Source organism: Passer domesticus, chromosome 3 (assembly GCF_036417665.1).
Source record: "Passer domesticus isolate bPasDom1 chromosome 3, bPasDom1.hap1, whole genome shotgun sequence".
Lineage (NCBI taxonomy): Eukaryota > Metazoa > Chordata > Aves > Passeriformes > Passeridae > Passer > Passer domesticus.
In genome coordinates, this window is record NC_087476.1 from 91372319 (window position 1) to 91399935 (window position 27617).

Sequence of the window (27617 nt, forward strand, 5' to 3'; positions counted from 1 at the left end):
ATATGTCCCCCCTGTGTTTTTGTAATTTTTAACCTTAGCTTGTTATTTGTGCTGGAGAAAACACATATGAAAATGGGAAAACTCACACACATCTGTCTAAGGCAGAGCTGTGCCACCCTCTGGACAGGTTATTTGGATGGCTGGGAAGGCAGGAAGTGATTTGTGAGAGGAAAATTTTGTGTCTGGGGATTGTGTGTGCCTTGGAACTTATGAACACAGCCAGAGTCTCCTTCCAGCCTGGGTATCCTGACATTGTTGCCTGGCTGGAGCACGGGCTCTGTGCATCTCCAGCTGGGAAGGACAGCATTTCTTTGGTGCTGCTGTTAAATTCTGCACCATCACAGACTTCAAAGTGACTTCTGTGGGGATTTTTTTTCAAGAACGAAACATTTTCACCCTATTACCAAGGGATTCAGTGTGGGGAATTGTGTATCTGAGATTTAGTGCTTTGCTCTCCTTCTTTCATCACCCTCCAGCTGCAATTGTGCCTTTCCAACTTCCACATGCCCAAGTCTCCTCACTTCTGCTTTGCAATGCTTGGTCCTGTTTTGCCCAGGGATGTGCTGCTTGGTTGCCTGGTGCAGGGGGTGTGCATCAGTCTGGTGGCAGGCTGCAGACCTGCCCTTTGGTCCTGGCTTCACTATTTGACTGGTTCCTCTGGTTCCTGCACCACCCTTTGCTCTGGAGAGCTTTGAGAACAAACTGGAAATGTACTTCCTTGTGGTTTATGGGCTATCCTCTTAGTAGAAACAATCAGGCAAGAGTAGTTGTTTGTACGTGCTTTTTGGAGAGCTGGTGGGTTGGGAGGTGATAATCCTGCTCAGCCTCCCTCTGTGGAGCCCTCCCAGATGTTAGGGAGGAACTGCAAAAAGGGATATCCCCAGGGCAGGGTGCTGCAGAGACTGTGATGGAGAGTCTACAAAGCTGAGCTCCAGGCCAGGCTTTCCTCCAGCTGTCCCACCTCACAACTGTGCTTTGGATCCAGATTCAGAAATACCTATGAAATTACATGGGAGCAGCAATGCAGGTGCTTTGAGAGAGGTGTTTTACTACTTCAGTGTTTCAGTCAGTCACTGAACACTATAGGTCTGATAGAAATCAGGAAATGGTCCATGTAGGCATGACTTCAAATTTGAGATAGCTGCATTGCTGTTGCCAGAAATAAATTTGCCTAAGCCTGTGCCTTCCCCACAGGGGGCTGTTATCACATGGCTCCATTCTATTTTTCTGGCCTTATCTCTTAATTAACTAATCTCTAATAATGCTCTTTCTTTTTTTTTTTTTTTTTTAATAAGCATTTGTGATCCGTCCCCTTTTTCCATTGATTATGCTAAAAACAGCATTGGCTTCTTTCACAAAACAAGCAAGCTGGGTGTAAATCAGGAACTGTTTTGCTGGGATCCCTTTTTCTTTATATCAGCCTTGAAAATCTTCCCAGCCCATCAGCTAGGAGGCCCGTGGTGCCTGTGAGCCTGATATAGCATTCCCATGCTCTTTGCTAAGCTGCACACTTGTATTTCTGTGGTATTACCAAATGCCCAAGCTAATCTTATCAATTGTATTAAGGCTACTTAGGAACTAATAGCTTTAAGGAAGCTGTTTATATTTCCTCCTTTAAAGCACTTTAGTCAATGTTCTGTGTCCCTTCAAATAAATGTCATCTGTAAAATAATGTATTTTTTGTCATTCTCTCAAAAGTGATATTTCTTAAGAGTTGACACTTCAAGGCCTTGGGCTGACTCTGAGGTCTGGGTACTCGGAATTAAGCTGCTAATCCATATGGAGGTACCTAAAAAGAAGTGGCCTGGTTTGCATGAATTAAGTTCACATCCTTCTGAAGTTTATTAGTTTGAAAATCAGGGCACGGCTCTGGAAGTTGTCGGATTGCTGCAGGGAGATTTGACTTTGTGAGCTTTAGACTTAAATTTAAAATAAGAACAATGTGTTCTTTTGAATGTCCATTGCAAGTTAGATTTAAACAGGGGGAGAAAAAGAGGTTATAAACCCAGCTGATTGTCAAAGACCCTGAGGATGTCAGTGGTTTCACTGGTTCAGCATGACCATAACATCACGTTAATGGCTGTGAAAATGTTTTAATTCCTATGTACTACAAGAAGATGCTATTAAAATAGCACAGCAAATTTCTAGTAAGAGGCAGGTGATTTAGGGGTCTGCTTGCACATCCTGAGCTTAGCTGGGCATGTGAAAAGAGGAATGTTTGCTTTCTCTCAGAGCATTGTGTAGAGGTGGGGAAAACATTCCCACCTATAGGAACACATAAAACAGATCCAAAAAATGAAATCAGAAGGAAAAAGACAGCAGTAATGCAAATTAAAGAAATCTGTATTAAATTGTATATATTTAAACATTTTCTTTAAAGAGATCTTTACTTGCAATAACATTTTAATACCTAAATTTACATTTGCAGTCAGCAGAAATATCTTTATCTAGAACAGCATTTGCAGTATCACAAGTATGTGTAAGATTGGATGAGTGATATATTACATGTAATATTGTACAAAGCAGTCATATTACAATCTTGTGATAATCATAAGATGTCACAAAGATCTTCATCAACCAGGAGGCTTTATTTTAGACAGCATTAGCCCATATACTCTTTGTTCCCTGGTTCCAGTACTGTTCTTCATAAAAAACCTGTCTCAGATGGTCTCTTTACCTGCCTGATACCATTGCTCTGGGAACTGGCTTCTCCAGTGCGGCATTGAAAGAATGGTATGAAAATTGTTGCTTTAGCAATAAGCTGATAAAAACCAGAAACCACGAATAATTGGAGAGTCCTGTCTAAATTAGTGGCCTAAGCCAGATTTCTAGGGCAACAATAAATCTAGATCTCTTTGAAAAGTCGGTCTAGTCAAATAACTGGTATAGATCACAGCTCGCTGAAGCCTCCCAAGGAAGGACTGTAATTAATCCTTGTAACGCAGCTCCTATCCACACGTGACTCCTCTGCCAAGCTCTTCTCTGGTACATGTGGCCACACTGTGTGCCATCCACAATCCTGCTCTTCCCTGAGGGGCCAGCTGAGAGGGGCAGCTGGCCCCAGTGACATCCTGCTGGGCAGGGAGGAGCTGCTCTGGCTCGTACAGTTCTGTCCCTCAGCAGAGCGAGAGACGATAGGCTGTGGTGAGTAGCAAGTTGGCCTTTTGTCAGTGCCCTTGTCCTTGTCTTATGCACAGGAGAGGAGAATTTTTAATTCATTATTGTAACTAAATTCATGACCATAACTAAAGTTGAAAGCTTTGACCAGCTTTGAGAAAGTGAAAGGACGCCACAGACCCCTGTCAAAATGAAACCTTGTGTGCAGGTGGCCTGAAACAACCTGGGCACTGAGATGGAAATTATGGCGTGATGTACGGACACATCCCTGCTTGTCCTGCCTTGAACTGTCCATCTAGAAGGAATTGGGACAGAAGCTGGAGGAGCTGAGTGCTGCTGGGGCAAGTGCACAAGTGATTAAGAATGAAAACCAGGGGGCTGTGCTGTGGTGACGCAGCTGCAAACACTGCTGCCTTTGAGGGGCAGCCACCAGCCAGGGAGAAGGGACCCACCGAGAAACCTCTCCCTGGTACACCCCCAAGAAGTAGAGGGTTTGCACAGCCAGGGTAAAAGTGTGGTGCCTGGCTTGCAGGGAGGGACTGAGGTGTCTGCAGTCGTTGGTGCAGGGGATTGTTCTCTCCAGTTTCTTTCCCTTTAGCTGAAATTATCTGGCAAAATAAACTCAAGATGATGCTCTGTTCCCTTATTAGAGGCTGCATGCCACAGCAAACTCTTTCCGTGGTTTATTCCAAGTTGAAAACAGGATCCTCCAGCTATGACATTAAGTTTGGAGAGATGCAGCATCTGCAAATTGTGCCTTCCCTTTGATGTAAAAGATCTAATGAGGAGTACCCCCTCACTGAAAAAGTAAAATTTGCATATTGGGGATTGATTTAAACTCAGTTTTCCCTGGCCTGAAAGGGTGAGGCTTGAAGTACATGTGGATGAATGGTATCCACTTTCTAGGCCCCTGGAAAACATTTAATGTGTGAGTTCTAACTGGCCTGGATTTGGGTCTAGATTTGGGTTTGTCTTTTTCTTGCCTTAAATATAGTTGGGCTTGAATATTCTGGAGCAAGTTATGGGATGACATACTCTGTAAAATGTCCAGAGTAACCGTAACTGGCTCATAGCCTGGACTCCACCCACTAAAAGATGAATCTTCTAAGCTTCTGCAAAGAATTTAAATACAAGGTGAAGCATAAGTCTACAACACATATATTCCAGATATACAGCCTGCAAAAAAACCCTGAGAAATAAACCCCCTCAATCTTACCTGAATGTTGTTTTTATGATGCTGGGCTGCTTCATTAAATTACAATTTTTGCTTAGTACATAAATTCTCAGCATAAGTTTGCATCTTGTTCTATGTGTGTCTTAAGAATACAGCAGAAAATACCGTTGCTTAGCACATTAACAAAAATCACATATGAGAGGTTTGTCAAAATACCTGTATACTAAGTTATATACAATTCTGGAAATCCTTCTTTCTTTGAATTCTATCATGTTACTCTCCAGAAACCCAATCTGTTTGTCCTTAAAAGCTGAAGTACAGAAAGCATGCTGATGAAACAACTTGAGCAAAAAATAATAACTTTTCAAATTCCACTTTTAATTTCAAAATAAGATGGAATAAATTGCCTTGTGATGCCTGCAATATTTTTTTTTACATTTTTTTTTTTCTTACACTAACTGTCTCTGACAAGGGAACATGTGAATATTGCAAGTCCTAGTTGGGGTCATATTCCCAGAAGGATATGGATATGGTGTACTCACATTGTGGATAAGTGTTTTATCCCAAGGTGCACTATGTTGTATGCTCCCATGTACAAAAGTGAACATGCATAGAACTGTGTATTCTGGTGTTTGATACATAGCTTTTAAGATGTAGATACATTCACAATTCTCAGTTTGTGTTATTTTTCTCTGAGAAAAAGTCCACCTCAATGAGCAGCTCAACTGACTGTAGTGATGGCTGGCGTCTTCCCGCCTTCCTCTCCTTCGGCCCCTTCGGCTCCTGCTTCCACCTGGTTGAACTTACCCAGCTTTTTCAAGTTCTCCAGCGCGGATTTGAAAGTGTCCTTCAGGCTGTTCTCCAGGACCCACCCTTCACTCTCGCACTCGGGGTCTTCGGGATTGGCAATGCTTTCCAGGGAGGTGTGCAGAAGGCGCAAGCCAACCATCACCGACATCTGCGCCAGGCAACGGGAAAGGAGGAGAGCGTCAGCCAGGCCTGGACACTCCTGTGTCCCACCCTCGCTGTGCCCTGCTGCCAGCCAGGCCTGGACACTCCTGTGTCCCACCCTTGCTGTGCCTTGCTGGGGCAGCCGGGGCTGCTGCTGTCAGCAGAGCTCCAAGGGTGTGCCCAAGGGGCCTCTCCACCAGCCCCGGCAGTGTCGGTGCATCTCTGGCTGCTGTGCACTGCATGTCCACAAGGCAGTTTGGATGTGCAGCACTGTCCTTGGCCACCACCCACTTAGTTTTAGCTAAATATTTTGCCTTTGCATTGACCTTAATATGTTTCGTGAGTATATTAAGCTGATCAAGGAGATATTAATGAATCAGTGTCTCTGCAGAACGGAGCAGAGTTAGGATTTGAGCCATTAGTTTGTCTGCTTCAGATTCTGATTTTGTTTTAATATAGATATGTGCAAATAAGGAAACCAAGGCAGCAGGTGATCCTTCCCTGGTTCCACCTAAAACAAATTTTATGTTTCTGATTAAATATTACCTAGTCCCAGCAGCCCTGACTGAGACATTTTCTACTGTACTGTGTAACACTGCTGACACTGGCAACACCCTGCACCTGCCTCCAGACAGAAAGTGTGTTTTTAGCCAGTCTCCTGCCTTTTAACACCGTTCAGAACAATCTGACTTCACCCTTGTGGTGTTTGTGAAGAAAGTGGTTGATGAGAGAAGTAGAGAAGGACAGAAGAGCAGCTCCCAGAAGAGGCAGCCTGGTGACGCGGTAGGGCTGATGGCTGGGGTGGGGCAGCAGTAAGGTTGGTTTGGTCCTTCACGTGCTGGGTAAAGCTCAGATGGAGAACACCTACTGCTGTCAGGACCTCACAGGATTTGTTGTCTAAGGGAAGTAAGATGCCTCTGTCACACTATCCAATTTCCCAAGGAACTGATTACCTTTGGTCCTCTCAACCCTGATGGCTAAAGAGGCTGGCAGATTTGAGGCTGGGATGCAGCCACATGGCAAGGCCAGTGGCAGAATTCACATCTGGCTTTTGGCCTCGAGGCACTGCCCAAGCATGTGCTTCCATGGACCATCCATCAGCCTGTCTACTGTGGTCATCCTGCTTGTATATGATCAGTGTCTCCAAACTCTTGGAAGACTAAAGCTACACTTGTCTACTCTCAACATTTGCAGGTGTTCGTATTTCTCTGCCTTCACTGAAGGTCAGAAAGTGAAAAACATTGGTCAAACAAACAAGTTTCATCAAATACGTCCATACGAACATTTGCCATATCCAAAGGCAAATGTTCATACTGTATAACACAGAAATGTACAACTAGCCACACTTTGGTCACTAAGGAAGTTTCTAGTGGCTCTGAGTCTGGAAATAGTCTCACCTAGCCAATAATATGATGACTTAAATCAGTTAAAGCACTATTCTATAAAAGTCACAACAAGTGACAAATCCCATCACCTTAGTCTTGGGATTTAAAGCCTTTGACATCTTCCTTCCACTCCAGTTTTGCTGCTCTCACTCATGGGGCTGATATCTTTGAATTCAATAGCTGTCGCAAATGCAGATTAACAGGGCTGGGTACAGGAAATGGCCTCCACATTGCTCTTTGCATGTTAGCAGGAGCTTTGTTTTGTGATTGACTTGCCAAGTGCTACTATTTGACAGCCAAAGTATGTGGACTGGCTTTCTGGATGGCTCTAAGTCACTAAATATTATCATGCTTTTAAAATCGGAAGGTGCTTGTACAGCACTGAGCATCTGGCCTGTCCTTGGAAGAGATTTTGTGACATTTTCTCTCATTTCAAGACTTCTTTTTCTTAAAAACCTTCATAAGCAAGATTTTGAGTCCCTGAAGCTGAGATTCCTTAAAAACAATGCAAAATGCCTGTCTCCTTGTCACCTCCACTGATGTGTGCCTGCCTTCTCTGCCAGATGAGAAGAGAGCCCAGGAAGTTTGAGAGAAGTATCTGGTAAATTAGTCTCACTCCTACATGATCACAGAGAGTCTGGGACCACCAGTTTAGCTGAAGTCTTGCACCAGGGAAGGCATAACCCCATGCAGCAGAATGTGCTGGGGGTGACTGACTGACAGCAGCTTGGCAGCAAAGGGCCTTGGGGCTCTGGGTGGCACCAAGCTGTCCCTGAGCCAACAATGTGCCCTTGTGGCAAAAGGGGAAAACAGTATTCTTGGCTGCATTAGAGGAATAATTGCCAGCATATTGAGGAATGTGATCTTTCTTCCCCTTTGCTCAGCCCTGGTGAGGCCGCAGCTAAACCTCCAGCCTTAACCAGTCTGTGAGTTGCAGGTTTGAGCTTAACCACAATCCAGCACAGGAGGCTGCAGTGTCAGAGCCCTGGAGCAAGGCCAGCCTTGCTGAGGGATGATTTCCCTGTCATGGAACCTCTTGTCATTTTACAGCAACTTTAAAGTGCCAGGAAGAACATGGCCAGAGTGTTTCTCCAGGGCTTGGGCTGCATGGGCTGGGCTGGCGGATCCCCTGCACCCTCCACAGCACGCTCAGCCTCTCCAGCTGGGCCAACAGAGCAAACTGTGTCTGTCTGGAGGGTCCCTGCTGCCCGTGGGCTGGTTTTGGAGATCACCAGGAGTTCACTCCTACTCTTAATGCATCACAGAGTTTACTCTCCAACAGAGGACATGCAATGTGCCTCCTGTGAATGTCTCAGTGCTCTGCTGGAGCTCAGCCTGGGCCCGGCCTGTGGCACACGGGAGGTGAATCCCAGGGGCTTGGCTGACGTGGCAGCTGTGACCTATTGAGAGCCACAAGTTTGCACAAGTGGAGGACCTGGAGCATCTCAGGAACCAGCCTCAGTTCTCTGCTCTGTTTGAAATGCCTTATTCAGGGCACCCTTGAACCCCTCTTTTCCTCTTTGCTGGCTGAGGCAGGTCAAGAAGACATCCAGGCTTGCTCTTCTTGACCTTCTGCAGTGAAGCCCATCTGTTTGCCAGGGTTTAGCCTGAGGCGGCTTAGCCAGAGCAGGGTGTGATCTTTTTTTGTCATCCTCATGACTGGTTGTCACACACGGGAAGCCTACAGCTTTTGTTAGGAAAAGAAGCTTCTAGATATTAGCATTCTTTTCAAATAGAAATTTTGATGTTTCAAAATAGGTTCGTTCTTCCTTGTGCCTAATATAGAAAGGTGAAATGGAAATGGCCTTCCCTGAGGTCCCTGTGCCTGTTTGGCATGTTACCTTTTTCTAAAGCTCAGAATAACAGCTGTGATTAGTATTTCCCCTCCATGTTATCTCCCTCTTCCCTCACTTCAATTCCAGCAACCCAGCTGGAAGAGTCGTCCACGGCCCCCAGAAGGGCTTTGTTGGACAAGTACCTGGTTTGAGTCCACGGTGGCTGCAGGTGTAAAGCAACTCAGGATTTTCCTTTTGCAAGTTTTCTGTGCCTTCCTGGGAAGTCAGTCAAAGTGGAAATGAGAAGCATGGAGCCAGCACAACCACTGCCCCTGGGCTCACCCTGCTCCGACCCACACTTACCTTGGCCAGGAGTTGGAACCTCTGCTGCCCTCCTATTCAGCATAAAATTGTTTCCTATCCTGACTGGAATTTAAAGGAAGTTGTTGTATTTCAAGGGAGACTAAATTAATGTCAGTTTCCTGCTTTGCTTCCTCCCTTCAACGTTTGCCTTAAAAGCAAAGGGAATTTCAGACCCAAATCTGGTCCCTTTATGGTAGAATATCATGCAAGTAATAAATACTCAGGAGGACAAGTTATTGTAACCCAGGATCGTGTTGTTTCTTTCAAGTTTTGCCCTAAAAGTAATCTGATTGCCTGAAAAAAAGTCTCACCTTCTATTTTGAAAAAGACAAAGAAAAGAAGAAAAGATCTTATTTCTCATTATGCCACAGGCTGAAAAAAATACCCAGGTATACTTTGAAGAGTTAGGCATAAAATACTGCATTTTTATCGCTGCTATTAATGTTAACATATCACTGTCATTAATATCTTGCAAGTTAGCAGAGGTATGTTACAGGCCCCTAGTCATGACTTCTTGCATTGGTATTTTTGTGCATTTTTCCTCTGAGTTTTTGAATTTCTTTGACTTTCAAATACAGTTGAAATTCCCCTCTCTTCAAGAGCTCTGCACTTGAATCTGGGCTAAAACAAAGACCTTTTCTTTTTTTTCTTAGCAGAATAACAGTGCAAACAGGTAATATATTTCTCCGCAGTTCAGAGCAGTTATTTTTAAAACAATGCAACATGGAGTAACTTCATGGGTTTTTTTCAGTTCACAGATTTAGGTAGGTGTTTATTTTCTAAAACGCATCTTCATTCCTGGAAGGCTGTAGCCCCGTGCTTGTATCAAAATGCAACTCATCTTTTTTTAATTTGCATGTATCTAAATTTTTTTAAAGAGAGCTGAATCATCTAAAATAGGCAATGCCCTTTGCAGCAGCCATTTCAAGGATGGGAAAGGATCTGCTGCACTCTTCCTTTTACCAGCAGGTCCTGCCTGATCTCCACATCCAGCACCTCACGTTCCAGCCCTCGTGCCACTGCCAGCCCACACTCCCTGAGCATTAGTGTTGATTAAACACCCTGGCTAGAAAACTGGCCATCTCCCAGAGGCAGGGGATTCGTTGCACTGGATGAACAGTATTTTATCAAGCCAAGCTGCACTTTGGGTTGTGGTGCCCACAGACACCTGCCCTGGGCAGTGTTGGCACCAGTTTCCATTTGCGTTGTGGTTTTGGGAAGCAGAATAAAATTAATTTAATCCACTTGTTCCACCTAAACCACTTTTTCTGACCAAATACCTTGGTGGAGCTGATGCAGGTCCACACGCTGCCTTGAAATCATGTCACTGTGTGTGGCTGAAAGCCTTATTTTCTTCAGGGTGTAAACCCTTTAGCTGCACTTTCTGTCCCACTAATTATCATCACATCTTTCTGATGTGTTGCTTTTTTGTATTTCTCGTTCCCCACAAATGGTGATGCATGTAAAATTAATGCATCTGGACAGCAGAGCCCTTGCACTCTGTTCCCTGCTCAACACCCTGCCTTTGACAGAAAATCACTCCCTTTTCCCCTCTTGCTGTGGGATACTCGAGGCTCTGGCCCCTGCTAAGAGTGGTCTGTGATCCCACACTCCTCCACCTCTGATTCCAGCCTGGGACCTTTTAACCCTTGCCTCAGCTATTAGATATTTTCTCAGGAAATTTATTTTAACGAGATTTGATTTTCACTCAGAAGCCCACACTGAAAAACAGCCTGCTCCTGCAGAGCTGGCCCCTCACTGCAGTGTGTCTGAGGGAAGGGTTACCTCGAAGAGCCAGACGAGGAGGATGACGGCGCCCATGGAGCTCATCATGCCGCTGTAGTAGTTCAGCAGCGCTTCCCGGCAGCCGCGGCGCCACAGGTTGAGCTCCTCGGTTTGGTAGTCGTAGCTGTAGTGGGCAGAGTTGTTGGTGACCTGGTACTGGATGCAGGGCCTGGGGGAGCTGGGGTTGCAGCAGCTGAAGGGGACGCCGTCCACCAGGTACCTCCCGTCCACGTTGCTTTTGATCCGACTACGGGCAAGGGCAGAAGGGAGCGTGAATACACACACAGACACACACACAGGCACACAGATATACAGACACACACACAGGCACACAGACAAAGATATCCAACAGCAAATCTGCATGAGGAAGGAAAGCAAGGAGGATTTTTCACCATGCCTTTTCTCCATGTCCCCTTGTTCACATAGCGGTGTTTGTCCAAGGTGTCCTTTCTCTCAAAAATCCTTTTCTATGTCAAGACTACACTGAGTCTGTAATTAACTCCTCCTGGCGGAAATGCACGCTCTTGGGTCACTTCTTCAAAGAAATTAGTATTTAACAAAAGTAAACGGTTAGAGAACTCAGGAAGGACAGTCAGAAAAAAGTGATCACAGCATAGTTAGGATGGAAGAGAGGTGCTGGAGCTGGCCTGAGCTTGGAAAAGAACTCAGAACAGTCTTGAAACTCACTATACCCATTGATCCAGAAAACCTAATAGCTTATTTTGATGATAATATCTCCAGGGAGCGGTTGTGCATTTATTCTTGGCTTGGGAAGGTAGCCAGTATCGAAAGCATGAAATGTGCTTCAGCAACAGGATGTTGCAAAATTTCCAAAGTCCTTGAAGGAGCTCCCCAACTATTGTTCATCTCACACTGTGGTTGTTCTCTGTAAACAGTCATTTAGCCTGGTGTCATAGGAGATGTTTAGATGCAAGATAACTTGGAAGGCAAATAGTTCCACTGACTCTGCAGAAAGACTATAATAAAAGGACTGCAGTTTTAAAACAGGACATTTGGCTTAGAAAATCACGGAATAGAGAGTCCCAGTGGTGTAGAGAGGTGAAAAATACCTGAGTGTCACTTATAGATTTCTATATGGATATTTTAAAATTGTGTCATAGAGAGAGAGGTGATTCCAACAACCTGGTGAAGAGAAATTCCACTTTGCAGTCATGACCTAAGTATATCTAAACAGCAAATGCAACTGAGGTTTTCTCTCTAAACATAAATTGTGTTCTCAATTGGGTCTAATTCCCATTCATGTGTAAATGCTACACCAGTTTCAGAGAGATTGGATATTGCATCAGGCCTTTGCTCTATAAAAAACCCGTTGTGGGGGACAGACTCCCACCTTTCTTGGAACTAAGGACAACTCTACTATTGGCTTCAAAGGGGCCAGACTATCCCACCAGCAAAGGGAGCAGAGATGGTGCACCACCACACAGCACAAACCTTGAATTCACTAAAACCTGTTTGTAGATTTGTAATGTCCTAGTTCCTGCCTCAGTAGTACAAAGAAATTACCTTGAGTCTCAGTCCCAAACAAGGCATAAGTTATTAAGGACAGTATAACCCTGTTTTCCCTCTGTGCCTTGCCCTTCCATTGCTGCTGGATTAAGCTACAGCTCTCAAATCTCCATATAATGCTGGCGAGGTTTTTTTCAAGTAGTTATTTATAGCCATGGACATACCTTTGCAATGGAAACATCCCCTTATTCAGTAGTGAATGCATTTGTTATAATACCCTGCAGTGCAACAGGTTAAATCTGTAACGGTTTTCACTAAGAAAAAGTCTTCATTCAGAACTGCAAAAACAACCAGACCACCCAACAAGTCAAAAGAACACGCAGAGAGACACACAAAGTGAAATACCATTTACACAGTCAGGCAGGGATCCCAAGAGATCCACAAAGCTTGTTTTCAAAATTACTTCAGACATTTTTAATACAGGCAGTATGTTTAAAAGGCAGATCGCTTCCAGTTTACAGGACCCATTATGCAACCACAGAGCATAAATGTTAATGAATGATGTTCCCAAAGAACCCGGAATAACCATTTCTTTCCCCGGTGCTTAATTTTTTAAAAGGTTGTGGGTATTTATGCCTAATGCTACTTTTTTAATTTCAAAGGTTCATTTTGTTCTCATGTTTATTTTCTGCTTGAGCTTACTGCACCTAACCTGATTTTAGGATTACTGCCTCTTTGGGCACTGACATCAAAGCCATTAAGGTGTTTCTGGTCAACAGCCTGATCTGGTTTGTACAGAAACAATAAACTAGTGCTGCTTTCATGTGAGGTTTTAAAAAATTAGGCACAAGACAGAACTTAAAATACATATGGCTACAAGGGCCACTGTGTAACACTAGGAACATCAATTGATGCTCAGTGTTATCAAGCACTGAAGCAATTCATTGAGTCAATATAAAAATAAAATTCTAAATCTTAAGGATCTAAAAGACATGAGTTATTAGCAAAGTGTTTTTGCCTCTATTTATTTCTATGCGTGATTAGCTGCCATATCTGAGTGGAGTTTTAAAAGTGGTATCAACACTATATCTCCAGGGAATTCTTTTTTTAGGAAATTAATCAATCGCATTGACATCTGCTTAAGGATTGGTAAAGTTTTGATACTTTCCTGTTGATTTTGGGAGTGTGGCTCAAGGTTTATAAAGAGTAAAAGACAGTAAAAACTATTAAGTCTGTTCACATCACACTGAGTGAGAGTGGGAATTGTAGTTTGGTGCTTTTTATTTTATGTTATGGATGACTTTGGGGGACTTTGTCAGGGGAGGAAGCAATCCAGCTGGTCATTTGGGACGGTTTTTCACACAAGACCCCATTTTACACAGACCCCCTTCCAGTCAGCGCCTGTTGGCATTGAGGCCAGCATTGATCAAACATGGATACTACGTGACACAAACCCCACCAGGCCACTTACTCTTTTACTTCTTTGGAGCTGAAGTCCAGATATCTGTTGCTGATCCACTGGATTTCGAACCAATCTTTGTAGCCGTTGTTGCCACAGCACTTGAACTCAATCTGGAGCATGTCGATGGTCTTCTTCATGAAGCATCTCCCGGGGGTGTCCGTGTCCCGGTAGAACTTCATGCCGTTCTTGAGCCCCTGGGCCAGGGTGCTCTCCAGGGAGCCCCTCATGAGAAAGCAAATCAGAGCCACAAAGAAAATGAGCATGTTAAAGACGCAGCACAGTGCCAGATAAGGTTTCAGCAAAGGCTTCCACTTGGCAAATTTAGCGGGATCCAGAGAATCGTAACAAATTTTTCCAGCAAAACCATTGAAGGCGCAGGATAATATACCCATCAATATCAAAGAATTGGGCACAAAGTGGCTTTCAGAATTGTCCATCACTTCGCTTCGCTTCCGGAGCTCAATTTTGAGGAACAATCCCATGCTAAAAACAAGGATTCCAGCAAACACCGAAAACCAGTTCATGAGCCATAGTCCCTGTGCTAGTTTTACCCGTTTCTTCTGATTGAATTTGACTTTCAGCAGTGCCATCTTTGTAGTGGGAGATGTTGGAAGACTTCACAGCCTGGACCCCTCTTCTCAGTGTAAGCAATTTGAGGCAGAACCATTCAGGCGTCGGAAGAGATCCCGAAGGGCACGTCGGGAAGCAAGCCGCTGCACAGTCCTTCCATCTTGAAGACCCCTGGTTAGGATTCAAGTAAGTAAAATATTCAAAGGTCCCAATTAACAATTTCACATTAGTGAGAATAATGGGCAATTAGCACCTACAACTATTTCTGGTGGTTTCTTCCAAGCAAAGGAGAAACACTCTCAAGGTTTCAAATGATTTGATCTGGATCTGCAAGACGTCATTCTAATACCTTTAATCATTTGATCCAATTTGGAGAAATGTCTGTCAACAGATGAGTGGAAGTAATCCCTCATTTTACTATTTAGTAGATTTGTGCTCTCCTATGATAGGCTGCTGGGTGGAATATGAAACCCCAGAGATATAAAAAGACCTTTGTTGCCAGAAGAATATGGAACTTGTAAGGAAAAAGGAAGAGGGCTCTGGATTAAAAAATGTATTTCTTGTATACAAACATGCACTTCCCCACAGTGATCCCAATACATTCATATCTACAGCCAGACCTGCGTTCTAGTCCTTATCCTTCTGTGTTGACTTGAGGTGACATCCTGTGGCTTATGTATTCTGAAAGCAGATAAGCACGTAGTTTACGGTGACCTAAAAAAAACCAAGTTTGGCATTTTCTATTTACTTCCAGGCCTTGTACCATCTCTGAGTCTTGGCAGGAGAGCGGGAGAAAGGAAAAGTGCAGAGAAACTCAATAAATAAACCTTGGGCTGAAATCTAGAGGTGCTTTCATAAAAGGTGAGCTGGCATGAGCAGCTTACTGGATAATCACCGGGCCAGGGAGGGGAGCAGGACTGCCCAAGGAGACCCACCCAGGAGATTACATCAGGGAAGAATTCAACTCAGCAGCTGGAGAAGAACCCTGGAGAGGGACCCTCGCACTCACGCCGGTGCTTGAGTCTTGCTTGCTTTGAAATATCATCTCCCACTCGCTCCACAGGGGTTTGGAGCTGCTGGGAAATTCCTGCACTGCCTCACCCCTGCCACCACAACGCAAAATCAACCTCAGGCTACCCCCAGCAATGGAAAATATTCCTGCAGGTGTGGGAGGGCACGAGTGCTAACGCTGCAGGGGAGAACAGCCCCAGAAGCGGGGCTGGGAGGATTCTCTCTTGCCTGTCCACCAGCCCTGCTGCTGCCACCACCCGAGTCCCTGGGGGCATCCTCTAGTGGCTGCCAGCAGCATGGCCACCGGGACAGAGGGAAGGGATGTGCTGGGAGGAAGGCAAGTGTGAAAAATAATAACACAAATAATTTAAAAGCCCAAGCACTGAAATATAACTTCTTGATAGTCTGCAGCTCTGTAGTACCATGGACGCTTCTTATTTACCATTTGGGATCCTGGAATGCTGAAGGTTCCTTCAGGAAGGACAAAGGCTGGCAGCTCACTGCTGCTTCCTGTCCTGATAGAAGGTTTTTCTGGTGGACCTTCTTTAGCCCACCCTGGTGCTATTGCACTGAGCTGGAGAGCAGCTGGTAACTGGGACTTTTCTAAAGCAAGCCTGGTGGTTTGCACTGCTTCTGCCCTTGCTGGTGAAGAGTGAGTGTGTAAGATGAGAGGGAAGGTGATTATCCATCAGGGATAATTCTCTCTTGCCGTGAAGAGGATGAGAAGTGCTGTTTCTTGAGAGAGCCTATTCATGTTTTTGTGCAATAAGTAATGGTTCTGAAATAGCATCTCTCCTGGCAAAATATCTCACAACCAGTGTAACACATGTTGTGTTTCACTGACTCTTTCAGGGCTCAGCTAAGAGACTTGAGTTTGGAAAATGTATTTATCTGACAGCCTGGAGATAATTCTAGATAAAGGAACATGAAACCATTTCCTTTCTTGTCAGTGATGACAGTGAAACTGTAATTAAAGTGGAAAAGAATTCAGTACCAGGTCTACAGGTCATGAGGATGTACAGTGAAATACTTCCTGCCCACAGCAGATGTAAGCCTGGTGCTGCTCTGGATATGGGTAATTTCATATTCAGGAGCACAGATGAATCTGAATACCTGTCAGCTTAATAATTTAACATTTAGATACCCATGACAAATCTGATGCAGCAAAATCATGTAAGTGTATACACTACAATGTTTCCTCTAATTCAGGAATCAAAGTAGAGAAGTAGAACATGCAGGACATGCTTCAGGGCTCACTGATCTCTCCATATTTACTCTTCTGCCTATAAAAAAAGGAAACGGGAGGAGTCCTCATAAATCACTGCTAAATTGCTATCGTTAGCTGTGAGATGATCAGTGAAAAATCCTGGATCTGATGTTCAGGAAGGGACACACCTACTAATAAGACCTTTGAGACTTCGGGTGGTACCTTTATAGTCAACACGGACAGCAAGCAGCACTACCAGAACATCCCGGATTAGGAAAAGCGCTGTTTGTTTGTCGTTTTCAACAGCTCAGCACCAGCTGGGGACTCAAGTGGCAGAAACTGCCCTACCCATGAACTTGACTCGCTGTGCTTGGGGGTTTTAAAGGGATTGGTTAACACTCTTTAAAGTGGGAATGAATGCTTCCCCATGTCCCAGACACGGAGCTGACAAACCCTGTGCGAGCATCGGCACAAAGCGGGCAGCCGAGGGCTGTCTCTGGCACAGCAGCCTGGAGGAGAGGAAGGCGATGGGGGATTATCGAGAAGCATTTTGGGCTGGGGACAGTTTAAAAAAGAAAGCTCTTTTTGCCTGGCATCTGCTTTTCTTAAAAAGCTTTTTCTTGGCTGCGATTCGTCTTTAGTTTGGCACTTACTACCACTCCAAATAGAAAATGCTGAAATTGATCCATAGCAGATAAAAGCTAATTGCTGCAAGAATGTTTGAGTTAATGGTCTCCTCAGAAGTTGTCTATTAAATTCAACTGTATAATTCATATGCCAATATTGGAGAAAAAAGTGGTAGAATAAAATATTCAAATTATTATTGATCTCACCATGAATCTGTTCAAATTCAAAATCTAGTTAAAAATTATAATGTGTGTGTATAACAATACAATATTGATACCTTTCCAAAAAGCTGTGCCTGCTAACCTACATATAAGGTACAAGTTTATCAGTTAAGAGAGAGGAATGTAAACTATTTAATCTGGTATTTGTTAAACAGTCTGGTGCTCGGCCCTGGATCAATCTTAATCTTTCCATCTTCAGGGGTATAAGATATAAAATACATACATGCCTAAACTATAGAAGTGCCCTTTGTAGAAAGAATCATTTCCTGGCCCAATCTTTCTTTCACACTGCTCTGTGCTATGAAACATGTGCCTTTTTGAGGCTTTTTTCCCCCTGCCTTTCCTTTCCCTAGGAGTGGCTATATTTCACTGCAAGAATAATAATGTCTAGTTTTACCTTTGATGGGAGGCTATTGTGTAGAGAGGTTTGCTCATGTACCCTCACCTATGGTTTTGCTTTCAATTGTAACTCAGTGGTGTGAACAGGGACACTCCCGAGGAACAATGTGATGAAAATCTTGTGCCTCACTGTTCGATTATCAGGTGGAGAAAAGTCTGATTTATGACTTTTTTCCTACCTCCTTACACAGGTAACTTGGCATGTGAGGTGACTGCAGGTTCTGAGGCTGGAAACAGAGGCAAGTTCTAAATTCACTGCTGGGATTGTTGAAAGTCCTGGGAAGAGTGATTTGACCTGCTGTACTCTGTGGCTCCTGAACTTTGCTGGGGCACACTGTGGGGATTTTGGTGTGGTTTTGCTCTGGGTAATTCCCAGAATTTCAGCCATTATTCATGTGGTGGTGTGTAACATGTTCAGAAAACACAGCTTTTTTTTTGACTTCCAAGATGGTCATTATGAATATTTGTTTGTATTATTGTGATGCTTGGGGTGTAGCATTCACTGCTGAAAAAATGAGTTAGAAATCAAAATTTATATTTGCAGAAACAGGAAAGAAATATGTTGGGAATTAAAAGAAGCTTACAAAAACCTCATTATAGTCATTACTGCTGGAAAACATCTCAGAACAACAGGTGGAACCCAAGTCAGTCAGATAAATCAGATCATGATGTGAATGGAAATGCTGAAATTTCCCCAAGTTGCATAATTCTTTTTCTTGCTATTCCTGTCTTTCCTTGTATATGATGAAATTGGCTGTTTAGTAAAACCTGAAGCAATTCCAGGTAAAACCACTGAGATTTGAACCTTGTCTACATGTAGCTACTGCTTAAATAAGAAACTTTGAAAAAAAATCCAAGTCTTCAAAAATATAATGCATAAAAGTGTGTAGGAAATTGTATTTCTTACCTGGTTTTTTTTTTTTTCACTGAACAATTTTACTACAGCTCACATCAGAATCTATTTAAATGAAAGAGAGCTGGCTAAAGAGAGAATGTAACTCCATTCCTTTTCCTGTTTCTCAGAGAAGCAGGGGCAGACAGAGGGAAATGCCTGGACTCCAAAGAGGGGCTTGATCCCTCTCAGGACAGACCTTGGGGTGAGGGGATGGCTCCATGGAAGCAGCAGCAAACCTCCTGGCTGCTTCTCTGGACCCAGGTTTTGGTCTGTGCCACCCCTCAGTGCCTCAGCAAACAGCAACACTCAAAGCCCTTTGTGGCCTGGGAAATGGCCTCAGTTTCCTCCCATGGCTTCAGTGTTGTGCATCTTTGCACAGAACTGTTTTATTTCCGCCAGACACACACAGGAGCTTTACAACGTTGAGTAACAGCCCTGTGGTGAACTAAGGAAGTTTCACTAGCCTTAAAGATTTTTGGCTGGAGGAGGCCTGTCCAACTAGGCTGTCTTTCAAAGCTGTTTGAAACAGGAGGCTTTCCTGACTCCGTGTGGAAAATGGTTCTGCAGCTCAATAGCCCCCACTATTTTCATAAACTTTCTGCCTGTTTGCTTCTCTTCAGGGCAAATTTGCACAAGGTTTGTGGTGCTGATGTTCTGTTATCCCATGCCTCTGGCAGGCATTTGTTTTTCAGCCCCTGGTGATGTCTAGCATCATGAATTTCTTTAAAGTATGTGATTTTTAAAGAAGTTCCTGGCGGAACTGTTGGCACTGTGATGCAAACCAGAGCTAGAGTTCTTGAAGAGACTTTGTTCACTCCAGTTGTACATTATGCAGGTGATTGCTAGCCGATTAGAAACACTTAGGGATTTGGCTTCTCTCTTCTCTTTTTGGGGTCTGTCTTCCTTAGAGACCCAAAAAAGTTGCAATTTCTATACTGAATAGTCCATAGACACGCTAGTAAACCTTTACTAGTGCTTAAATTCTCATACAACATTAACAGTCTGTTGTTTCAAAACAGTAATGAATTTCTGTTATGATTCTACATCAGGAAAGTATAATTTAAAAAAGGTTTATGGAAACATGCAACTCTGTGCATATATATATAGATATGAAATTGTATGTTTAGAACTATAAATCACATTTAGGTATTTGCCTGACCAAATTTTTCTGGACTTACTGTTCTCAGATTGAATTTCCTTGTTTCACACCATGCCTGAGACCAAGAGCCAGTTATGTGTTTTGTACTACAAAGGTAATGCTAAATCTTTAGGGTAATTGTCTGGCACCATGCTCTGAAAAGTATTACCTGCTAACTGTGGCTTGACCAACGTTAGGTATTTGGAGGAAAGAAAACATTAGCAGCTGGGATGTCAGTAACTGGTTTGTGAAAAACATCCCCAAGGAAGCAACTTCAGAGAGAAACTGAAGCTTAAACTTCCATGTTTTGACTCCTGCTCTGTTTATTCAGGCAGTACTGCATGCCACAGGCCAAGAGCTGGAACAGGACATGGCACTTCCACGTGAGGAAGGCTGGGAAGCCTCAGTGTACCCCTGGTTCCTGCCACAGCCTGGGGTCTCTTCCCTGTCTGGATCTGCAGGGATCCATTGCCACAGGAAGGAGGTGGAAATGTTTAGAGCTTTGGGCAAGCAGAACAAAGGCATTATTGTAGTTCTTACAGGCTGAACATGTTGCAATCTCAAGGCTAGAGGATGCTAACAGGATCAATCTGGAGAAAATCAGGCTCTGTAACAAGATGGATGTGTTAAAATTAAAATAACCAGACAGCCTCAACTGATCACATCCCTCTAACAAAGGATATAAATTATGTACATTAAAGCAAGACTCAGGGTGTATTCTTTAAATAATTTTATCATGCTGTCAGTGCAAAGAAGACTCATTAGTAAAGGAACAACTAAAATAATTCAAAACAAGTATATTTGAAATGCAAAATCCAATTCAGTCAAAAATATACATTAACAGAAGTAAACAAAACTGAAAATTGTCAGGAATATAAAAAAAAAAATCCCTTTTGCCCTCCCCTTTAAATTAAATATGCTGAAAACAACTTGTATAAAAAAATTTTCTGCTCAAAACCAGACGAGTACCCAAGTGAAGTTTCAGGTACTTCTCCTGGCAGTGATGTAGTTTTTGATGGTTCAGCTAGGATTTAGTGTCTGTTTGAGGCACATAGATGATGGCTGCACAGCATAAAGAATTTTAAGTTTTACAATAAAGCTTTATGCTAAGGCAAGATAAACAATTATTTCTTGAAAAATGTCACAAGTTAAGGAGGGGTTTTAGAAACCTAAAACTGCTATGTATACTTCATATATGGACAGTGGTCACTTCAGCACCACTAACAGGGCACTGTAAAGACATTGCATTCCACAGTGCTGCTACTTTTTTATTATTATTCAGCAGGAGTGAAGAGACTTAAATTATCCTGCCCTTTTTGCAAGGTAATGTGCAAATTTGGAATTGGAATATAGCACCTCACCTTTCTGTTTTACTGACTCTCTCTGCCAACACTGCACGTACGCAGCAGCACAGTGCTGCAAATCAGGATCACAGCACACAAAGCCTGTTGTCTGGAAACTAGTGGGACATCCCTGAACACCACTCCCCTGGAGCTTCATCTTGCAGTGGAACAGTTAACCCAGCTTCTGTGGTGCTCATCAGCACTTGCTGGATGCCTTTGAGCTGCTCATGGAAGCAGCATCCTTTCACAGGGCATTTCTAGATTGTGAAGCTTTGGTATTTATACAGACTCCATAGGTTTCTGAATTTCAAGTAATCAATATATTAGGAGAGAATTAGATGTTTATTAGAACCTTCTTCCTTTAGACTTCTCTCACTTGAAATAAAAGCCTAAAGCCAACTTGCAGATTTAACCCAAACCAACAGAAACTGCCCCATCGTTGTACCACAGCCTAGGATGCATCTCAGTCTGCTGCACTGCACTCCCTTTAGTGAACCTTTATTCACCCTGTTACCTCACAGCAGTTCTGCCCTGCACTGCCTCTAAGATACACTGTGCTGCCGTAAGAACATGAGAACCACACAAACATGGGAAATTTGGTATTTGATCTTTTCATTCCAGTACAGTTTGCACTATTTGCAGCTAATTCAGTCTGCCTGAGTGAAAGCAGCACAACAGCTCTAACAGAGGCTCACAGTTGTTTGTGTATCAGTGGCCTTTGTCCCACCTTAATAAGTTGTAACTCACATTGAAGTACTTCAGAAATTGCCAAATCCCAGTGATACATACAGATTATAGCAGCAACTTGTGCAAGAACAGTAAACTCTATTTGACTGGTATGCTTCAGCTAAGAAATCCAGCCATATATTATAATTTGAAATTTGAATACAGATTGGAATAATTTAATGGCATATTGTGGATTAAGTCCCACAGTTTGTGGATCAGTGCGTTTACATGAGGATCTCCTGCACGGCAGAGCTGCCTCCGCAGTCAGTCCCAGCAAGTGATTCTTTCCTGCTCGGGGATCAGGCTCCAGTTGGGCGAAGGCCTGTCACTCGCCAGCCAGTCAAAGTCATCCACCAGGTTCCAGTTGTTACTGTTTCTGTCCAGCCCAGACGACTCGAAATCTCGCTCGATGCCAGGGTAGCTCCATGAGTAGGGGGCGAAGGAGACCTGGGAGCAGGCCTCGATGACGGCGCGGCTGGTGACTTGCACGTAGACGCGGCAGTCGCGGGTGCGGTGGGTGCGGAGCTGCTGGCAGGCCAGCGCCAGCAGGCAGTCGCTGCAGCCGTCCACCAGCACGGAGGTGGACACAGGCCCGCAGAGCACGGTGCAGCCGCTGCAGTCGCGCACCCGCAGCGTGTTGGGGTTGCCGCGGAGCCGCACCCGGCAGCCGCGCAGCTCCGACAGCAGCACGTCCCGCTGCAGCAGCTCCGCGGGGCCGAGCTCCAGCTCCTCGTCCTGGGCGCCGCTGAACCCGCACAGCGGCGGCCCGCCCGATTCGCCCTCGGCGAGGCCGGGGCCCGGCGCGGCGGGGTCCGGCGGGGCGGGCTCGGCGGGGCGCGGGGCGCTGCCCGGGGCCGCTTCCTTCTTGAGGGCGCGGAAGGCGAATTTCTTCTTGGGCTGCAGCTGCTGCCGCCGCGCCGCCAGCTCCCCTTGCAGCCGCGCCACGGTCTCCTGCCCCTGCCGCACCTCGTAGGGCGCCAGGAACCGCACGCTGCCCGTCAGCAGCTTCTGCAGCGCCTGCAGGCGGGCGGCCGCCTCCTCCAGCGTCCCCGCCGCCAGCAGCGCCTCCACGGCCTCCCGCTCCCGGCCGAAGGCGGCCAGGAAGAACTCGCTCTGCTCCTCCTTCACTACCTGCGCCTCCTTCTTCTGCCGCTGCCGCTCCACGCCCTGCTGCCGCTCCGCTTCCCGCCGCTGCAGCCGCTCCGGCAGCACCACGGCGGGGGCGGCCGAGCCCGCGGCCACCTCGGGCTGCGAGGAAGCCGCCACGGCCGCCGCCTCTCCCGGCGCCGCCATCTTGCCGCTCGCCTCCCCTGCGGTCACCAAGCGGCGCGCGGATTGGCTGCCCGCAGCCCTGGCTGCGTCGCCGCCGCCGATTGGCGGCCCGGGAGGCGCGCGGCGGGGGAGGGCGGGAGGGCCGGAGGGAGGGGTCTCCCGTGGTCTTAAAGGGGCCGCCGCCTCTCCGCGGGATGGGGTGAGTGCTGGCGGCAGGTGCCGTGCCGGGCGGGTTATCCCGCTTCCCAAATTAGCGCCCGGGATACAAATGAGCCCCCGCCCCGCTCCCCGCTGTGCCCGCGCGGAGCTGTCCGCTCCTTCCCGCTGCTGTGCTTCCACCTCCCCTCCCGGGCCGCGCCCGCCGCCGCCGGCCCTGGGCGCGGGGCTCCCGCGAGCGGCGGGGCCGGGGCTGGCGAGGCGAGCGGCGGCTCGGTGCGGCTCGGGCGGGGGGCGGAGGGGCCGCAGCCCGGGGCTCCACCTGCCCTCCCGGGCGGGTTGGGGCCGCGCCCGCAGCCTCGAGGCGCCCCGTGCTGCCCCGTGCTGCGGAGGCGCCGGGCGGCCCCGGGCCCTGCCCGGGTGGGGGCCCCGGCAGCCGGACACGGCCGGCGCCTGCGGCAGCTCCGTGCGAGCCGTGCCCTAGTAAACCTGCCCCGCTGGCTCCCGCAGCGAAGCGGCCGAGGAAAAGGCTGCTGAGCCTTGCAGGTAACTAACTGCAAAGGTGCTGCCAGGTGGATCGATGTCTTCCTCGCTGCTTGTTTGGTTTCTGGAGTGTTTTGTTCCAGAAGAGTTCGGTTCTTCAGGGAAAAGTGGGAGCAGTGCCAATGGATTACTGTGCCCCAGAGGGAGGACTGTGTGAGCAATCCACAGAGGCCTATATGGAAACATGGGAAGGAAGGCTTTCATAATTAGGTGATGTGTTTTAAAGTAAATTTGCAGCAGGACCCAGATATTAAGTACACTGTCTGCAAAGTAAAAAAGTGACCATTGTTTTGCTGTATTCATTTGAGAATTTTGTTTTCTATTATTTGGATTTTAATTTGTGCAAAGAAAGTTAACACTAAGCACTCTTTTAGTAATATGAAAACAAATCTAGCTCCTGTCTACTTCTACAAATACTCTCCCTTGTCATTTTGAAGTTACTTGTAACAAATTGACACAGGACCTAAGACTATCCATTGAAACAAAAAGGTGGTAAACCCAAAGTAGATAATCTGATTTTTCTGTCTTCTGTTTGGCAATAGCATGAGGTTTTTTACCTCATGTTCCTGTTTGGAAGTATAGGTTATGTCCCTTCAGGTTAGCCTTTCAAAGTACCTTTACCTTGAAAGTAGTAGTGTTGTTTTCTGTTTCCTGAGAATGTGGTCTAATTTCTGTGTTAGAAGTGATATAATGTTGTTAGAATGTACGGAGTATGTGAACCTTACGTGTGGTAATGTCAGTCCAGTTTGGATGACAGAGGAAAGGCAGTGAAATGCTTTTAATCCTTGCAAAGGACTCACAATAAAGTAGAGAATATTCTTTCCTTAACAGTGTTAACATATAAAGTAAGGGGATTGCAAGGGATGGTTATGTAACAGCAGCACTTTGGAGCAGGTTGGACGGGCACTGGGTTAGGTGAAGTGTTTGATGCATTACAGCTCTTAATGCAGCATTACATCCGTTGCACTACTGCAGTGTTCAGAATTTTGTCTATGAAGAATTAAAGTGAGTCTTAAAAATTAAAACCTCTTATGCTGTAGAATGGGAGTGTGCTCAGTCATTAAAAAGGAAGGGTATTTGAATATTCTCACTTGATATTTTCCTAGCAATGTGTTTAAATTATACATTTAGTAGTAAGTATTAGGTATTTTTTTCCAAATAAGTAGTCAAGTCCACTCCTGCAGTTATTGCAGCAATGTTCCATTAGGCAAAAATATGATGCAATTAATTTTCCGTAAGAAAAAATATCCTTATTTCCATGTTGCTGGAAGATGTGGAAGTTTCATTTTAGCTAGCAGGCTCTGTTTGCCTTATGCTCCCTTGAGTCTAGCTGATACAGGTGGTAACAGTGATGGAAGTGCTTATCCCATACGTGAGGATATTGACAGAAAAAGGTTTTTGCTGTTTTTCATATGCACAAATATTCCTGGAGTATGGCTTTGGTATTGTTAATGCAGATGTGAGCCAGTAGATGAACTGCACTGGGTAAAAGAACTTCATACTGTAAGGATTGCAAGCAAACATTAGTACACACAGCGCAGAATGAATGTTAAGTGCTGTAAATGTTATGCTGTAGTATAATTACTCCTTATTGTATTTGGGCACTTAGGATGCTAGGTATTCTGAATTGTTTTTTCTATGGGTGATTGGAGGTTTGAATCAATGAGGACCAAATACCCTCATGAATAGGAGCTTCAGGGAGAGACTGGAAACTTTTCACCTTGCTAATGCACACAATTGGGTTTTTTTTGGTTAAAAGCAAAAATATACCCAGACACAATAAAGTGAAATGTATGACCATAATAAAAAATTTTAAAAAGAGTTGTAAAATTCTTCCAGCTGTTTCATCCTGATGTTCCAAAATTACTTTCCACCCTTACAGTTTGAGGTTTTTGTATAATTCCTGTCGGCATGTGCAATTTTTTTTTTTTTGGTGGTCATACAAAGACTGACAATTTTCTTCCTGACTTTGCTGGCAGCAACTTCTATGTTTTGAGGCTGCTTAGTGTGCCAGACAGTAACCACCTGAATAAAATGTGAGCCTTCTAGCTCAGGCTTGGAGCCACTTGGGTAAGCTGTAACAAGTAGTTTGGCTGTTTGAGGATATGAGAAAAAAGTAAGGTACATAATTCTCTCTGTTATATTATTTTCCTACTTTTTCCCCTCTTGCGTGTGCTTCTGTTCCTCTCTGGTTTCAAAGTAGATAGCAGTCATTTCAGTAAGACCTTCTGCCATTGTTTGAACTGTACAGTGTCATTTATTATATTGTGAACTTGCAGGTTGCACTTGTTTACTTTGATCTAGTGCTGTGAAACTCTGGAAACATGAGCTCCGTGTATGCTTCCAGGTTTAAATCTGTGTCCCATGGTTATCAGTCATGAATGCTATCTGCCTGAAATATTTCCTACTGATTTGCTATAGCTCAACAGCATTACATCACAGCCTTTTAAGTGAGATGTATTGTGTAGTTCAGCTGAAGGTTCAAGATCCTGTCTCGTTCCATCATTATTTTAAGAAGAGTGGGGAATAAAAGGGATATCCACAGAGGCAACTGTGTGTTCAGCCTCATAATAATGGATTCTTACACCTGAGGTTCCCGTGCTTGTAAAAGTCAGGGACCTCGTAGATGCGGCGTGATCTCAAGATACAGATTTGCAGTCTCTCAAGCAGAGGAAGGAAGTAGAATTATTCCTTCTCATCAGTATCTATTCCCAACACTGACAATTTTATTCCAAGGGGTGTTATGCATGTATGTTGCACCGTCACACACACAAAAATGCTGTGTGTGTTTTCAAGAAAAGCAGCAGCCTCTGTGCCTTGCACGGAGCCCTTATCTGATAGATGTGATCTCTGTCTGTTAGATTGAGTTTCTGCAGCGGAGATTAGCAGAGCAACTTAATTACTTCTGGCTACAAAGTAGCTACTTCAGTGGCTTGGGCAACCAGCGTTTCTACTGATGGTTTTAGTAAGGGCTCTTTGAACTCCTCTGGCACTGTGATCAGGCATTAAAGATGTAAGCCATATTATGATTCATTTAAGATACTGTAGGCTGCACATTTGTCATGGTGCAATGGGGCTTCATTAAAAGTGAATGTTGAATTACTGTATCTTGGTTCATTTGGAAAAAAGAAATTCTTTGAACCTTACATTTGGCATACTGATTAGGTTTTTTTTTGTTAAAGCTTTTGTTGCACTAAAATGTTGTGCTTTATATATCTGGCCATATGGAAAGCCAGGACAATGTAAAATACGTTTGTTTTAAAATCACTTATTGAGTGTTGAAGCTAAAACTGTAATTTTCTTGGTGCAACTTAATTGCTGTGAGTAATGCAAAAGGTTTGAATGTAATCCTTGGGAATGCTTAAGATACTAATTATATTCCAACCAGTCAAGGTGCACTTGTTTTGAAACTAGCCTGAGCTGGTCCCTTCTGAGAATCTGCTATTTCCAGTGCCAAAGGTGGTGAAACAGATTGATTTCTACGAAAATGAGTTATCCTTCAAAACCAGGGACAGGCTTCAAAGCATAGCATTTTATGACAAAAGGTACTTTCAGATTAACAAAGCAAGGCCCAAATATGCTAAACACAAGAGCTCAAGTGCAGCAAATCTCGTAGGTTTGGTCCAGGTCTAGCTGCTGACTGCTATATAGAATCCTAACTTGCTGATTAACTGTAGTTAAATTCTGGAAACTTAGTGTGTAAGTGACAGATTCTGCTTTATGGACTCTCCCTTTCAGGCAATTATTCTGTTAGTTATGGAGTTTCTGAGATTTTTTTTTTTTTTGCATTGCCTTGCTTTACATTTCAGATACTTTTACACTTTTTTAAATGCATTTCAGAAAACTATGGTTATTGAACTAGCCAGTTCAATGGACCACCCAGGTTCAATAGTATATCAAAGTTTTCTATTTTGGAATTGTGACTCTTACTTGCAAACATATTCCATTTGTCTTTCTGAGTGATTTAAATAGCATTAACTCCAAGTCACATCCAAGTTTTCCTATTAGCTCTCCTGTAGTATATTCCCTA

The 27617-nt window shown here is 44.6% G+C and overlaps 3 protein-coding genes across 6 annotated transcripts in view; 1 reads left to right on the plus strand and 2 right to left on the minus strand.

The window, feature by feature from the left end:
* Window positions 1-27617, plus strand: part of BICRAL (BICRA like chromatin remodeling complex associated protein) — a 71110-nt gene that overhangs the window by 2072 nt on the left and 41421 nt on the right. The window contains exon 1 of one of the 4 annotated variants that reach the window (XM_064414368.1): window positions 23037-23087. The exons of 1 other annotated variant lie outside the window; for it this stretch is intronic. The gene's annotated coding sequence lies outside the window, so the exon portion shown is untranslated. Of the gene's footprint in view, window positions 1-23036; window positions 23088-23532; window positions 23591-27617 lie in introns of those variants that run through there. 2 more of the 4 variants (XM_064414369.1, XM_064414372.1) reach the window with 2 other exon arrangements.
* PRPH2 (peripherin 2) lies at window positions 1991-20115 on the minus strand. Its single transcript, XM_064414375.1, has 3 exons — window positions 13489-20115; window positions 10551-10797; window positions 1991-5249 (listed from the first exon to the last, which is right to left on the minus strand). The coding sequence occupies exons 1-3, from the start codon at window positions 14067-14069 to the stop codon at window positions 5013-5015; spliced, it is 1065 nt and encodes a 354-aa protein (XP_064270445.1). The 5' UTR covers window positions 14070-20115; the 3' UTR covers window positions 1991-5012.
* Window positions 20263-22968, minus strand: TBCC (tubulin folding cofactor C). The gene has a single exon (XM_064414374.1). It carries the CDS (start codon window positions 22907-22909, stop codon window positions 21881-21883), a length of 1029 nt encoding a protein of 342 aa, XP_064270444.1. The 5' UTR covers window positions 22910-22968; the 3' UTR covers window positions 20263-21880.